Source organism: Diorhabda sublineata, chromosome 8, assembly GCF_026230105.1.
Source record: "Diorhabda sublineata isolate icDioSubl1.1 chromosome 8, icDioSubl1.1, whole genome shotgun sequence".
NCBI classification, from domain to species: domain Eukaryota; kingdom Metazoa; phylum Arthropoda; class Insecta; order Coleoptera; family Chrysomelidae; genus Diorhabda; species Diorhabda sublineata.
In genome coordinates, this window is record NC_079481.1 from 5,682,538 (window position 1) to 5,699,434 (window position 16,897).

General features: G+C 32.9%; 3 protein-coding genes across 4 annotated transcripts; 1 reads left to right on the forward strand and 2 right to left on the reverse strand.

Moving 5' to 3' along the window:
* Positions 1 to 476: 476 nt before the first annotated feature.
* LOC130448391 (lariat debranching enzyme-like) lies at positions 477 to 4,786 on the reverse strand. 2 transcript variants are annotated; one of them, XM_056785755.1, is made up of 5 exons: positions 4,459 to 4,786; positions 4,252 to 4,403; positions 3,959 to 4,199; positions 3,453 to 3,779; positions 477 to 2,426 (listed from the first exon to the last, which is right to left on the reverse strand). In XM_056785755.1, the coding sequence occupies exons 1-5, from the start codon at positions 4,653 to 4,655 to the stop codon at positions 1,871 to 1,873; spliced, it is 1,473 nt and encodes a 490-aa protein (XP_056641733.1). In that variant the 5' UTR covers positions 4,656 to 4,786; the 3' UTR covers positions 477 to 1,870. The 2 variants fall into 2 exon arrangements, with proteins under 2 accessions (XP_056641733.1, XP_056641734.1); XM_056785756.1 differs by having other exon boundaries at positions 4,252 to 4,380; positions 4,459 to 4,773.
* A 228-nt stretch (positions 4,787 to 5,014) lies between these two features.
* LOC130448393 (glucose-fructose oxidoreductase domain-containing protein 1) lies at positions 5,015 to 6,444 on the forward strand. The gene has a single exon (XM_056785758.1). The coding sequence runs from the start codon at positions 5,125 to 5,127 to the stop codon at positions 6,289 to 6,291; it is 1,167 nt and encodes a 388-aa protein (XP_056641736.1). The 5' UTR covers positions 5,015 to 5,124; the 3' UTR covers positions 6,292 to 6,444.
* Positions 6,445 to 7,810: 1,366 nt separating this feature from the next.
* LOC130448394 (transcription factor 21-like) lies at positions 7,811 to 16,256 on the reverse strand. Its single transcript, XM_056785759.1, has 3 exons — positions 16,165 to 16,256; positions 13,136 to 13,427; positions 7,811 to 8,744 (listed from the first exon to the last, which is right to left on the reverse strand). The coding sequence occupies exons 2-3, from the start codon at positions 13,418 to 13,420 to the stop codon at positions 8,610 to 8,612; spliced, it is 420 nt and encodes a 139-aa protein (XP_056641737.1). The 5' UTR covers positions 13,421 to 13,427; positions 16,165 to 16,256; the 3' UTR covers positions 7,811 to 8,609.
* Positions 16,257 to 16,897: the final 641 nt, after the last annotated feature.

The window sequence follows — 16,897 nt, forward strand, 5'->3', positions numbered from 1 at the left end:
ACGAGATTATTGAAATATGTTCGCTCATGACTATTTGCACCGTTTCGTTTAAACTACTGTAAAAAATAAATAGCAGTTTAAAACTTACTAATCATCGTTGCCAAATATGATTGTTTAGAGAAATTTGGTTAAAAATCAACATGTTGGTACTAGAAGCTAACTTCAGGGAGCACATTTTTCTGGTTAGGTTTGGGGTGTCACTTTTTTTCCAAATTTGCCAAAACGAAAATTGATAGCTTGTTGCATATTTACTTTTTCTATTTTTTTTGCTTCATATCTGGGATAAGGTACCAATAGTTTATTCAACATTTTCCACTTAGGAATTTTTATATGAAATAAACTCGTTGGCGTTACGTCCGACTTCACGTTTCCGAGGCGTTGGAATGCAAGGGCGGGTGTTTAAATTACACTTCATAATCTGTTTAATTTATATTGAATGCAGTGCGAGCGTAGAAGTTTATAAATTGACCTTGAAAGTGAACAAAAAGTTTATAAATTCAGCTTTAAATATTTAAGAGATACAAAATCATTACAGAAACACGATAATTGAAGTTGCTTGGATACTTATTGATGATGAACACCAATAAACCAAAGAATAAAATTAGTACAGAACCAAAGGGAACATTGGATGATCCAATAACTTATAATTTAAGAAATTACTCCAAGGTGGGAGCAAAATTATCGTACAGTCATGAATTTTAAGGAGTTGAAAAAAAAATGAATAAAATTTCATTATTTCTAATTTATTTATAAAGATTGTATAACATCGCTCAATAAGTCAGTAGCAACTATTCAAGTGAAGCTACTTACTGTACAAACTCGGAAATTGCTTCAAAAGTGTTATCTAGACACCGATGATGGTGAACGTTCTGGTCGTTCAATTTAGGTGGTTACTCCAGAAAAAAGTTCACAAATTGGTTATATTTAATCGTAAATTAAAATTGCGTGAGATAGTTGAGGCCGTAAAGATATCAGAAGGTAGTGTCTTTACAATTATGCAAGAATATTTCACCATGAGAAAGCTTTTTTCAAAGTGGGTGCCAGTTTAATCATAACAATGTGTTGATGATTCAGAGCAGTGTTTGGCTATGTTTACATGAAATAAATCATATTTTTGCGACAATATGTGACAATGGATGAAACACTTCACTCCAGAATCAAAACAATCATTATCTGAGTGGGTTGCAGCCAGTGAACCACGTTCAAGTTGTCCAAAGGCACAACAGACAGCTGGGAATGTTATTGTTTCAGTGTTTTGAAATGCGCATGGAATATTGTTCATCAACCACCCCTAAAAGGAAGAGACATTTGTTTGAATGCAAAAATCAACGACAAACGGCTTCATATGTCCAATAAAAAACCAATGTTTCACTAAGACAATGCACTGGTAAAATTGAATAAATTACTGTTCGAATTGCTTCCTCATCCACAATACAGTCCAGATCTGCCCCCAGTAACTCCTAGCTATTCTCTGATCTCAAAAAATTGCTCAAACGAATAAACAATTACTGAAACTGAAGCCTATTTTGAGGCAAAAGACAAATCCTTCTACAAGCATGGCATTGAGAAGTTTGAGAAGCTTTAGAATGGTTGTATTGCTCTTGAAGAAGACTACATTCATGATTAAAATTTATTTTTGACAAAAAAATGTGTTTTCCTCAGTTAGTCACACGACTTATTGAGTGATGTGTTATATAATTACAACATACAACTTTATACAGGAAAAAGGAGTATTATTTGTGTCATCAGCGTCGTTATTCATCTTCCTTGTTGTTTATGGTGGGTATGCAATTCAAGTCTAATTTCCTAATTAATAATTTAAAAATATCCTCACAGTAGATGGAAACTTGTTGATTTTAAGTAGAGTCTTCTATCCACTAAGCCATCCACCATCTTTTAACTTTACGCATATCCGGATTTTCCTTTCAAGGTTTTTTTTCGTAGGAGAATTACAATCATAATTATTTAAAACAGTTTTTTTACTATTTATCACAGCAACAGTTTCCGAACTTTGATTTTGATTACATTCTATACTATTTTTATCTCTATCAATTTCGGGCTCCTCATCAACATCTCCTAAACATTCACGGAAAATCAACTTTTTTATTGGTGTACCAAATGGGGAACTACTTTCAATACTATCGTCCAAAAAACTGATAGTAGAATTTAAATCGATGCTAGAGTTTAATTGATCGTAAGTCCCATTGATTTTCGATATTTTCGTTAAAGGATCGTCTATATATAATTTCTCACATAAACTTATTGTCTGAGGATTTAGTACAGGTTCTGGTTGTCTGGGTCTATCAGACGGCGAGTTTGGGTTAAACGCTGTAGCAGTTTTTGAAAAAAGTTTTGGGATCACCAAATTACCATTTAATCTCTCAAAAATGAGATCCTTCTCATTATCAGTAGGAGTAAATTCATACCTAAATCGAAAATTATAAAATACATTTGTAAATAAAGAAATGAATTTGAAGAATATTGAAATTGCACTTTATATTAACTAATACCTATCGGAAAACTGTAAGAAAGCGACTTTGATCTTTATTATTTCTTGTAATCCTACACTGACCTTGTCCAGGTCTGTTTTGATTATTACTAGTTTCTTTGAATCAATCCAGTGCTCTGGATACACTTTAACTTAAGAAAACCTGGCTTCACAAGTGCTAAACAACGAAACTACACTGGAGATACAGGAGAATGGGAAAACTGGAAACAAGGCGTATTATAGTGCCCAGAAGTTACTGAAATCCGGCGCACAAAATAGAAGATCTATTGTGCAGTACAAAGACCAGTTGTCTGAAACTTGGGCAATGACTGCTAGAGACGAAATGAGATTTATCTTGTGGGAGAGGAAAGTACTTCAGCACATCTATGGCCCAATCCAAGACCAAGAAGAATGACGCATCCATACTAACGCCCTGTATGGAGAGCTCAGCCTAGTAGCAGTGTCAGAGCTGGGCGTCCGACACTGGTGGTGAAGGTTCTTCAAGGATCATAGCTCCAATTGGTAAGGTAAGTAAGGGGTTGAAAAAGAATCTAGTTCAGAGAATATTTTCACACATATCTTTTATACACTTGAATTTCAGGTATAAAAGCGTTATATTGATGTGTTCCTTTAATAGTTATTGCTTGACTGAAACAGTTATTCAGAAATTTCTCACGCTCAACATTACTCATTTTGTGTGGAGATTGTGAAATTAATGCCAAATAAATTTTCTTGAAGTTGAATAGGTGTTAAAATTTAGTCTTCATAAGACTCTTCACTGTACCCTCGACTCTATCACAAGGTCCTTTTCTATGGGCAGACTCTACTGTGAACAACTTTCATACCAAATTTTGTTAATTTCTGAGGTGATCTGGTTTACACTCCATGTTGATTTTATATGGAATTACCCCTATTTTACCTAACACAACATAAATTGCAATATTTTAATTTATGGAAAACTTACCTTTCAATATCTCCTGCTTCAGGCATGAATGTAAATCTATTTTCAACACAAAGTAAATGATTTGTCAAGTACAATATCGTTAACCATTCTAAATCGTAACTCAATTGCAATTTTGAATTATCATGTGGAAAATCGATTATTTCTAAAAAATTCCTTTTTGGAAGACATTTATCTAATGATAAAAACCTTGTAACTGAATCGTCTTGATGTTCAACAATTGCAGAATATTTACAGTGGAGGTGAGCTGAGAACCAGTACGATGGTTTTAAATGATACATCAAATCACTAGAAGGTTTGCTACCTAATACACCTTTTTCAATGTCTATCCTGTAATGAATGCATCACAATATCAATAGAATAAATAATGTATGTAACCAACTAAGTGTCAAACTGTCTATTTAATATAAACCAAAACTACTGATTGTATTTTAACATTTTTCATTCATAGACAGAACAATAATATGTAGAAATGAATGACAATTTTATCTAAGAAATTTCCTACTCACTTAAAATGAGGTTTTTTCTTTAATAGTTGTTTAACATTTCCATATTTATACACATCACTGGGCCAGTCATGAGATAACATAATATCGATTTTTCCGGAAAGTTGCTTCAGTCTAAATACTTCTAAATTTCTTATATGATATACACTCCTTTTTGACTGTTCGCTGTAAGGAGGTTTCTCAAAATGACCTTTCATGTAATCTGCACTTTTATAAATACCAGAAATGCCTGCTATCCTTAAACCTATAAAATACCACATGATATTATCATGTAAAATTTATTTAATATTATTCACCTCCAATATTAATAACTCCAGCATAACCTAAATAATAAATATTAGGAGCAACCCAACCGCCATACGGGAGCTCTTGTAAATAATTTGAAGCTTCGTGATTTCCTCCTATGAATATAGTGAGCACAGGTGCTAATAATTCACCAGAATAATATCTGTAGCAAACATTTTTAAATAAAACTATTAAAAAGTTATTTATGTAGTACTTACTTATAAAATGTACAAATACGTTGATATTTCGGAGGCACTGCCATACACATAAGATCATCTTTATTTCTTGAAGATTGGAAATCACCACAACAAATCAGTAGATCAACTTTGATCCCTTCGGTTTGTTCAGTAACGTATAGAGAATCGTATATTTTTTCTAAATCACCATGTGCACAACCTTCCACTGCAATTTTCATGTTAATTATTCAAACTGAATTTATTCAATTATCGGTTCTAATTTGTTTATTTTTTTTTTTCACAAATTCATTTAATTTGTAATATGAACTACGCTACATTTCAGGAAGGTAAACCCATAGAGAAAGTATGCATATTTTCTCTATGTGTAAACTAAGATTCAGACCCTATAGTAATAAATATATATTTCGACTGTAACAAGAATTTCTCAAGAAATTGTGATACATTTTATATCAGTGAATGCTCTAAATATCATACTAGTTTTTTTAGAGGAAAACGGTATTGCACTGGCTGGTGGTTTGGTAACTTTACCTGTTTTTCTGCTTAGACGATATATAAACATAAAATAAGAAGAATTACCATCTGGAACAAATTTCTACTTTTATCATATATTGACAACTTGAATGTTTATATACATAAAATAAAAATATATACATTGTTATGATTGAATTAATCTTCTAATTATAGAGAATGTTACCTGGAATTGGAGTATTTGGAACAGGACCAGTAGTTAAAGTTTTAGTTCCAATTTTAGTAGAAAATGGTTTTAAAATAGAAGCTATATGGAGTCATACTCGACAAAGCGCTCAAGAGACCGCTAAAGAACTTAAAATTCCATTTTTCACAGATATAATTGATGAAGTTTTACTTCGCAAAGATGTAGATTTAATATTCGTGCTATGTCCACCAAATTTACACGCTCAAATATCCGTAAAGGCGCTTGGTATAGGAAAACATGTAGTATGCGATAAGCCCGCTGGATTAAATCAATCTGATGCATTGAAAATGGTCGGAGCGGGGCAGTACTATCCCTCCTTAATATCTCTTATTAACCATTCGTTTAGATTTCTTCCAGCAATAACACAAATGAAAAAAGCACTCAGAGACAACTATCTTCAATCACCAATAACATTAATTGATATTCGAATTCAAAGTGGATGTCTTTTTAATGATTCCGATATTTTTGATTGGAAATGTGACGATCGAATGGGTGGAGGAACTTTAAATCTAATAGGAAGTCACGTAGTTGATTTAATCACATTTCTAACCGGACAAAAAGCTATTAAAGTACATGGAGTTGTAAGGACATTCACAAAAAATACATCTAATATAAATGGTATTCGAAGTATATCAGCACCAGATTTCTGTACCTTTCAAATGGAATTGAAAAATGGCATTTTAGTTACTGCTACATTAAATAGTCACACAGTAGGTTCAACTTTCAATCAAGATGTTATGATATGTAGTAGTACCGGACATCTGGTTGTTAGAGGTGGAGATCTTTTCGGTAGAAAGAACAAAGGAAATGAAGAAGTACTTTATCTTGATGTTGAAGATTTACAATGTCCAGTACCTAACTCAGTATTACCAAAAACTTTTGTTAAAGGCTTGTGTAAAATGGTTGCAGCATTAAGAGAAGCTTTCTTACCTAATAATGAAAAAGAGGGATGGATAAAAGAGCCAGTTGAAGCTGCAGCAACATTCGAAGATGGATTATATGTTCAAGCTGTTTTGAGTGCTATTAGAGAATCATCTCAGACTAGACAATGGGTAAAAGTGAAAGTGATGACTGAACAGCCAGATAAAAATGAACTGTTGAGCGCTGTTGTTAGAAGAACAGCCATTACTATTTCTTAGTTTTTTTTAAGTTATTCATGTATTGTATTTAACAAAATTTATATTTTATGTGTAAGTCTACATTTTTAAATTGGAAACGCAAAATATATTTAATCAAAAAGCTGTATAAATCGTTGTATGTTAAAATGCTTTCAGTACATTTTTTTGTTCTCATATTGCAGTTTGCATAAATTTTCGATATTTTTATTGAAAATCACAGCAACTGATCAAAATCTGAACCCCTCGAGTGTTATTGAACTAATTGCTTCTATATTAAGGGAAATTTCATTAAGTGTAACTTTACTTCCCTGGCTGCAGATTCTTCCTCAGGAAAAAGTGTTATAAATGGGGTGAACAATTAATATTAAATTGGACGTCACCAGGTTCTTAACTAACGAAGTTAAAAATAAAAAAAAACATGTAGAAATACCTTATGAATCAAATTGATAAAAACCAAATAAACTACCCCTGAACAGGATTCTCCAATTTAATATTTACTGCTATGAATAATAAAAAAAGTTTCGGCAAATAGTGAATTGTAGCAAGTGAATTTCTGTTATTTAATTTAATTGCCAAACTCATTAGCATCGAGCCCATGGGCTTCGAGCAAAAAGTGCTCAATAAATTGGAAAACACTGTAATTTTAGCAGAAGTGACTACTGAGCCACAATGCGTGAACAAACTAACATTCGAAATATTTGAAGAACAACGTAATGTGTCGAATATCTCTGTCAGATAAGTTAGGTTAGATTAACTGTTAACTAGAAGATAGAACAGCAATTTGAGGATTGGCATCTCAATCTCAATATTGTTTTGTGAAATACATTTGGCTTCCGGTCTGTGTAAGCTTTGACACTTTTTTTTTGGTTTCCTGTGAGCAAAATTTGTTTTATAAAAATGGAAAATACCAACACCAAGAAGAGAGAACGATATTACTCATCTGTCGATGTCTTCAATTTATGACAAAATTCTTTTAATTGAATGTTAATTATTTAAATAATGAAATAACTTTCTTATTTAAGGTCAAGGACTCTTCCAAAAGTATTATTTGTAAAAGAGTCGGTTAATTAGTTCAAAGTGTGGGGTAGGCAATTACAAAACAAAGTGTAATCTTAGTTGCATAAGTAATTCTTATTGATAAGTCATTTGTCAACGAATAAAGTGGCCGTTTACTGTAAACACGATTGTAAAATAATTTTTTTATAAATAATTTCAATTTTTAACATTTGATATTCCTTTGGAATATTTTTTAAACTGATATGACTTGAGAATTTTAATGTTTGATTGTTAACTCGAACTCAATAATTTCACATGTCTATATTTTTCTTTACCAATTGTCTTATATTGTTTGTTATGTTAATTTCGTATTGATTCAAATGAAAAACACGATATTTATCTAATTTTTCATGAAAATAAGAGTGAGAAATGAAAACAATTTCCAATCAATCAAAAAATATCGATTTTTTTGTTTTACTATGTATCGGTGTTTACCCAAAACCAAAAATGCAGTTGATATACATTTAGCAATAAAACACAAACGTAATCCTTAATGGCATTTTAATCTCACTTTCTGAAAATTATAAATAATAAATTAAATAGACAGGAATAATTATAAACATGCCTCTAGTTTCAGTAACGTACATATATATTATATATATAAATAATGTGACATTATATATTTCAACTAACTGACACATAGGCGTTACATAAATATTTTAAAAAGGTTAATAATGAAGTTTTCTCGGGAAATTTTTATCCAGATTGTTTGATACATAAGTCATGGAAAACAAATAAATGTAGAGTAAATTTTTATTATAAAGCTACATATTTTACAATAAATTTTTGTTTCATTTTTATTATTAGTTTGCTTTTAAATTACGTACATGTTGCGGATATTAAGAAACCCGAATCACACAATTAAACAGTTAGGAATAATAAAATTAAATACTAAAATATTCACCCAGTCAATCAGTCCTAAAAAAACTGTTTTTGTATTTTAATAAGACGACAAAAAAATAGTAACGTAAGAAAAAAATATGGAAAGCTTATAATTTATGCTGTGTGAAACCGGATGTGATATGTCGGATAGGGAATCTGCAGTGTTACCAACTTAAATTCAATTAAGTAACTAGATAAAAAACAGTTATATATATGTTGGTTGCATACATACTTGTTCATTACCACTACTAATTATTTTAAAATATATATTAACATGGCAGCGTTTCACTGTAGACTAGTATGTTTTTAATGTTTGTTGAAGCTTCAATAATAAATATTGACATTCAAACGGCGCCTATGTGTTGGTATAGGTCGTTTGTATAAAAGAAAATAAATTAGACTCAGTAGTAATATGATACGTCTTTATCCCTGACGATAGACTGAATGGGGTCTTCGTGGGCCCAAACGTGTTGATCTCTGTCGTCGACTACATCTGTCGTGGAATCGGGGCATCTTTGGAAACTGAAAGGCCACGTCTGAAAATAAATTACCGATAATTAGAATGGTGAAAGGCGGATTTTCACTGTTTAAAACGTATGATTAATTAGATGACGAGATTTCTTCATTCTCGAATAATATTTGAAGGGAATATGTCACAGTGTGACTCATTTCTTTGAAAACAATTATCGAAAAATAATATATTTTGTATATACAAAGAAATGATTTACTGAACGTATATACTTTTAAAGAAAACGAAGCTTCTACTTTAACGCAGTTTCCCAAATATTGCGGGATGGCTCGAAACGAGGGCGCGCAAAAAATACAAACTCAGCATCTTCATTTACACCAGCGGAAGACGGACGCTCGGGAGACGTGTTGTGCTTGAAACTATACAGGTATTCCCGGAAGCACCCGTGCCCCGATAGGATCTGCGTCTAGTAATAATTGACCTCCACGATTACGGTTCACCCAGGTGTCTATTTGAGGAATAAGACGGTAAGTACATTGGCCATTTTCCGAAGAATTCCACTCAAGGCTGTTTTTCCGTTCTTCATTGGTGAGTTCTGCCTGAGTTAATTAGGTAGAAGGCACTTCTCTCTTCAGCCAGTGAAGTTGTAGGCAGCAAAGCGTTTGCCACTCTCAGTCGATGTACTGGCGTTCGCGGGAGGAAGAAGTCGATCCGCGAACGATAATTTTGAAAGTACGCATGCCATTGGTTTGTAAACTGATTCGGAATCAGTTAGCAAACGGGTGCTCCGGGACCATTTGGTTTGTGAAGATCTCGTGTTGTCTCAATTTTTTCAAGGCGTTTGTCCAAACACCACAATGTTTGTCCGGTTGGGCAACCGACAAATTGGTGTGCAAAAAATGATAAGTAAACCTATTCATGCGCTAGTCGATTGTTTACTTCACAAATTTCAAAACCAAATTGGTATTTGGCAACCCTCCTACAACATTTGTAAATATCTTACTCTTACACAATGGACTTTACCACTTACCAAGTTTATATATTGTTTTATCGTTTGGTTCCATTTGGCTCCTATCCTACATCATTAAATATTTCTGTGTATATACGACTGCATCTAACGGTATAAAACAATGCATTTATTTATTTATACTATATCGTTTAACACCCGTACGTAAAAGATATAAAAAGCGATATTAACGATTGCGAAGAGGAATAAAAGTTCGGACGTAAATTTTATTTTGGCATTCCTAAGTCGGGAATCCGTAAAACGCAACAGCTGGGTACATTTGTGCCGGTGGCTTCTAATTATTTAAATTCGGAGATGTTCAAGATGTTTGTTTAAGCGAAGTGCTGCCACTCAAGAAGAACCGTATGTACTTTGTAATCCAACGCCTTTTGGAAATCCGGAAATACACAATGTTTTCATCCGTCATATATTCGTCTATGTTTTTTTTTAATCGCGACCAAATCTAATTTTTTCTATCACGAAAATAAGTTCGAGGACAAGGATTTTGAGTTGAGACGCGTTTCCATAATAATTTGTACTTATTGCGCTATATACTATAATATACTCCAGGTAGCTTGTACGAGGGTTGTTCGAAAAGTTTTCGACCTAACACATACACTAGGAATTTTTTTCCATAATAATTTCATTATTCACAGTCTATACACTTTACACTTAGTTCAACGACGTTCTCACCCTTCAAACCCTTCCAAATAATAGTTCTTCTCAATCTGGTAAGCATGGTTTATGGTTAACCAATTCGGAAATTTAGCCTTGGCAATTATCAAATTGTGAGAAGGTGCGTTATCTTTTAGTAATGATTGTGACATTCCAAAGTCTCTGATAAATATTTTTTGGTCATTTCAGCTAAATATGGACGTAGATTTACTAACTCGAATTACTAAAATACCTCCGTTAATTCTAGATTACATAGTTTCCAACTTACTATACCGTGATGTGAATCACTTAGTTATTAATTAAGAAAAGCACCGGTGAGGATTTTTTCTAAACCAAACTTCACCAAATTTCATAAATAATGTTTATCGAATGATTGGATTGATCTTTCTGAAGATATTGACTAAATTTTCGGACTTTCTTGTTATAACTATCAGGTGCTTCAATACAGCTTTCCTTCTTCGCCCTCGTAAAACTAATATATGAGAATATGAGATCACTTTTGTGTATTAAAAAATTTATAGACAATCCTCAATTATATCAATAACTATAAATTATTCTGTCGCCAAACTTTTCCTCCAATTCTTCGAAAGAAACTTGGTCTGTTATCAGTGATTTGAGGAACAAAACGCGTTCATCAAACATTGTGTTTGAAGAACGACCTCTACCCAAATGAACTCTTGGGCGCAGCGACTAAATCCAACTTCGAATTCTAGAAAGGTTTCAGTCCAAAGCTCTTTGTAGTATTGCACCCTTTGGTATGTACCTAATAATATAATTGCTCAAGACACTCGGCTGAAAAGTATCAAAGAAAAAATATCTTATCCCAGAATTTCGCTCTAAAGCTTAGCAATCAAACCCAATGGTGCCAGATAATCGGTGGAGGCTGAGAAGACTGAAATTGGAAATTTCACTACGGAACCTGCTATTTTTTCTTTTTTCAAATTATCAACGAGAATTTTTCATAAAACTGCAAATGAAACTTTTGAAATCTATTGAAACGAGTGTATGGCAATGTATGTTTCTACTTGTTTATATGTGGTTTAAGCGTTTTCAAGATAGCCGAGAAGATGTTGAAGATGATTCAAGTTCGGATCGCCCTTCCATGTCAAAAACGGATGGAAAAGTGTGTGCAAAACCAGTGTCTAAAATCCTCACGTTTAAACAACAAGAAGCTCGCAAGAATATTTGAATTAACACTTTGAATGCGATTAGAAATTTATTCGAAAAGGTAATAACGTATGACGAATCAAATCTGTTTTAAAAAGACCAATATTTGAGTCTGATGAAACTGTGAAAAAAAAAGCGACGCGCGTCCTGAAGGAACTGACAAAAAAAGACACCAGAACTTCTTTCGATTGAGGATTTGTTTTTATTACAGAATACACCTCCCCGTATGCTTCGATTCACTCAAAAAGCCTTTGATATTGGTCAAGCAAACTAACAGTCGCTTATATGATTGGTAGATTCGAGCTGTATCACTAGTTCAACTAAAGGCATTGTCGATTAAACCAACCGGACAAATTTCTGCGACACGACACACACACACACATGTGTGGCTCTCAAAATTTAGCCTGGTTGTGACTATCCAGGCTGAAATATGCGCGATAGCACTTCTTAATTAAAGGTGTAATAGTCGTTTTTCGACTTTCAGGTGTATATTCACCGTCAATATAACAAAATAAACCACCGTGGGAATTAACGCATTTGTATGAAATTTTACACGATTCACCGCTGCGCCTGGATTTGACTACGCCATTTTGTAAATCGACCGAAAATAAATCGAAAATAAAGAATAAAGTTTTTCGATATCTCGCTTCGTTTTCGAGATATCGATACTTGAAATTGGAAAAAAAAATTTAACCTAACCTAACCTAACCTTCTCGTGTAAAAAGTTCTAAAATTGTGAATTTTTTAAAGCCAAAAAAACTTTTTTTTTGCCTGAGGATTATTTTAGTTTTATTTTATTATTATCTTTCTTTTCTTATGGGGGGCTTCGCCCCTTCGACTCTATCAGTACCCCGGGCCTTGGTCTGCCCAATAGCCACAGGTCGCGAGAAATGGGTGAGTTTGGAGAGGGGAGATTGGGGGCAGATAAATTCATATGGGGTAGATTTGGAACGATTTTTTACAGTCATTTTTCTTATTCGGTTAATTTTGTCGTTAAAAATAGAATAAATGATGCAAAAATAATTGCTAGAGAACTTTTTTAGGATAGCTTGCTTTTCAATTATAAAACAAACGAAAATAAATAACTTTTGAAAGTAAAAATGAAAATCAACCGACAATTCTTTATGAAAAGCATTCAATTAATCATGTATTTATCGTATGTTAAGTTATATTCATCACAAACTGATGAAATTTATCAAAAATGGATCATTTTGTTATAAAAATCTGTTTTTTCCAATATAATTTTGGAGCATTAAGGTAAATAATAAAAAAAATTGAATAAAACATTTTTTTTTATCGAATTACAAGATTTATATTGAATTTGAAGTGATAAAATATTCATTTGAAACGCCATCTGTTCAATAAAGCGAATTTTGAACTAACTTTTGATTATAACTTTAAGTATCGATATCTCGAAAACGAAGCGAGATATCGAAAAATTTCATCCTTCATTTTCGATTTATTTTGGCCTAGTGGAACCAAATGTCAAATAGCGGCGCCACGGAAATCGTACTCTCCCCGATTCACCTGTCAAATAACTTGACAAGTGACAATTCGAAACGATTTTAGACTATGGAATAGATCATAGTTTTGTGGTAAAAACTACTCACCAGTGTTAGAGGATGTTGTGGTAAATTATCACTGGGCACTGGTTGATCCATTAGTACGGCTCTGAGGTGTGCTATATAGCTAGTAGCCAAACGGAGAGTATCTAATTTTGAAAGCTTAGTATCTGCTGGTACCCAAGGTAGGGTAGTTTTTAGCCTACAGAACGCTTTACTCAACACTCTCATACGAGCTCTTTCGCGTTCGTTTGCGGCGTTACGTTGCGGACGTCTCGAATCGTCGTGTTCATCATCAGAGTCGGTTTCTGTCGAACGGCGTTTACGAGGCATTCTACATCTGAAAATATTTCACTTATTTTAATAATATACGAATGAAAATCAATTAATTTTCAGTAGTAATAACCCAAAGATCATGTTATAAAAGATTTCGAAAGCGTTTAGAAGCTTGAGATTGTTGTTATAAATGTTTTAAGCATTTATCAATGTTTCAGGTATAGATTGGATAGAAAATTTTCTGCTAATTATAAATTATTATATTATAATTATAAAGAACAATTAGAAAAGTTAAGTGAAGAGCTTCAGAAGACGATTTTGTCCAATTTTGAATCGTATTTCTTCCAATGGGAATATTATCGTACTAGTGATTATTTTCGGACGTCCTGTGATGATTTATTCTTAAGAATAATCTATTGATTTTCATATTTGGGTCCCTTTTTTTAAGAAATCTGACTGAACGAATGTTCGATACAAAAAAAGTCAGTCAAACAAGCAGCAGCTTCCTTATCTCGCCAAGCTAAAATTTGTATTAGATCTTTCACGAGGGCTGCTACTTAAGTTTAGCGATATGGCAACACTGATGTGAATATGTCAAATCTGACATTGACATCACAAAGTTTGACATTTTTAAAGGTGTACGAGTACTATTTGACATGTTTACAGATTATTGAAACATTGATCTTGGTCTAAAAATTGAATTAAATCGCGATGATTTTCTATAACTACGACCTGGATTAAACCAATAGTCGTTCAACTGATTGAGGCATACTTGGGTATTAGTTTCACTTGCATTTGACAATCGTTCAAAGAGAATCTCGGTCGATTGGTGCAAAATCAATCGTGACAGGCGACGATTCATAGATCTATGCATATGAAGCCGGAACAACAATCGATTGCACGGGTTTTCAAGACGAGCCAAATCCAACAAAAGTTTTTCGCAAACGAAGCACTTCGAAGCTAGTCGTTGTCTGTTTTCTCGGAATAACTGGACATGTCGGCATCATTCTATTCTAGCAACGTAGAACACTCAATTCTGAATGGTGCATCAGCATTTGTTTGGTAGAAGTGTTCGAAAAAATCAAGGAAACCAAGCAATTCACATAATTTCAAAAAAACCCATGTAGGAGCCCCCAGACGTAAGCAAGGGGGCTTAGCTTGGTCCGACGCTGGGAAACCCGGCCTTGACAAACAAATAATAGCTTAACTCTGGATAACTTAGCCCTGGCCATCCTATAGTTAGCCAGGCTGGCAGAATAGTATCATTTCTTTATACGTTTAAGTATTTAAATAATATTTTATGTACATTAATTAGTAGAGTGCATTAATAGAAATTTGTCATAAAACTACAATTTTATTAACAATTTATTCAAAATCTATTTCTACAAGCAACCAGCCTGGACCAGGGATGCAGACCAGTCTTGGGTTTTATCATCCCAGATCCTCACCAACTCTGGGCCAATAACTGATTCCAAGCTAGGGCCAGAGTTGTGCATACTTGGCCCAAGTCTGGATCTATACTGGGCCCATCGTAAAATCCTATATGGGAAAACATCGAATCGATGAGTGATCCGCCGTATAGTCCTTGTTTAGCACAGGATCAATATCTAACTATAAATATTTATTTTCATTGGTCTATCTCAAAACTTAAGTAGTAACCCTTTTACATTTATGAAATCTTTAGAATATATTTAAATATTTTGTAATAATATTGAAAATGATCGACCCAGAGCAATGAACATTTTGATTGAAGGAAAATCTCCGATTCGATTTTTTTTTCATTTTCCGAGAATATTTTGACGTGAAAATTTTTGATTGAGAATTAAGGTGCTTTTTCGAAGTCAAAATAAGGTAAAAAAGTGTATGTTTCAATGAAAAACATTACATAGTATTTGTGACATAAAAAGGTAAGTTTTTACCGATTTACGTACCAAAAATTATAAATAGTTTTTAAAAGATAAAAATAAAAAGCTGAAAACTTGGTTATTTGCATTTTTCACATAAATTTTGAGGTTATTTGATGAACTTTTTTGAATAGGCCTGGTAGTTTTACCGCAAATTGAGTAAAACCGTTTGCAAATTTCAAATGAAAATTTTAACATGCGAAAAGTGTGTGCAAAACCAGTAATTAAAATCCTCACGTTTAAACAACAAGAAGCTCGCGAAAATATTTGTATTGACACTTTGAAAACGATTAGAAATGACTCAAATTTATTCGAGAAGGTAATAAGGTATGACGGATCAAATTTGCTTTAAAAGGAACAGGATTTGAGTCCTGTTGAAACTGTGAAAAAAAGTGAGGAAACTGACAAAAAAAGGAAGAATCGATGAAGCTGTAAATTGTATTTCAATATCTTCATTTTCAGAACTTACTTAAACACCATAAAGTGGAGAAGACAAATTTTTGATTGAAAATTAAGGTGCTTACAAATTCACCCTATTTGATTTTCCGACCTTAAATCGCCCATAAATTTGTTCTCCTTTCTCTTTTGTTATATTTTCTTTCTTTTCCAATGACTTTCATTCTACCACTATTGTTTTCATTTTTTATTAATTGCAGAAAAGAATTATGATAATGTTATTCCTGCGAGAAGTGAAGAAACGAATTTTCTGCTTTCTAATCATTTGTATTGATTTTAGCCATAAAAAATTTTTATGATTCATTTTTAAAATAAACTTTTTTGCATTTGAACAATCAAATTTGTTCCAAAATTACTACAAATTCATATTGAACATTGTGTTTTGTGTTGACGCCGAGAGCATTGAAAATAAAAATAAAAAAAAAACACAATCTCACTTACCTGAATAACAAACTATTTACGCGTAAAAACACAACACAGCATCGGATTTCGTCCTCATTAAACACCAATTAGTAGACGACTTTTGACTAATTGGGCGTTGAATTTCAACTGGAGTCTCGGGCGTGTTTGTCTTACAAGATCCCGCCCATGACTTAAGAATGCACCCAAAGACCAATCGTGTACGCGAGATTTAAGTGTGTTTAAAATTGAATTAATCCCGGAATGTGTAGCGAACAAAATCTGTTTATTTAAGGCACCTATTAAAAGATTTTTGCTATTTAACCACAATAAACCCCAATTAATCAATTGAGATCGCTTCTTTGAAATAAAAGGAATTGTTTCCTATTTCAGCGCTTGCAAATTGTCGCTTTGAAATATTTTGATGATATGATCATTTTTTTTGTCAATGTATACAGGGTGTGGCGAGAAAGTTTTGTTTAACGGTGGACATATAAGTGTTTCTAAAATTCATGTGACAATATTTAGGAGGTGATTAGTCGTATGAGATAAGATTGGTGTTTTCTATAATAAAATTTCGGTCATTGTATTGTTGGTAATTTTATACTTTCGCGGTTTCCTCGTTTTTTAGCTCCAGAAAATCGAAAAATCATCCGATTTCGATGAACTTTTTTTTAATCTTCGTTTTTACGGCGGATTTACGTAAAAAATTATGGGAATAAAATAAAATGAAAACATATATTGGTTTCAGGGCTTTATAATTGTTGATAACTTT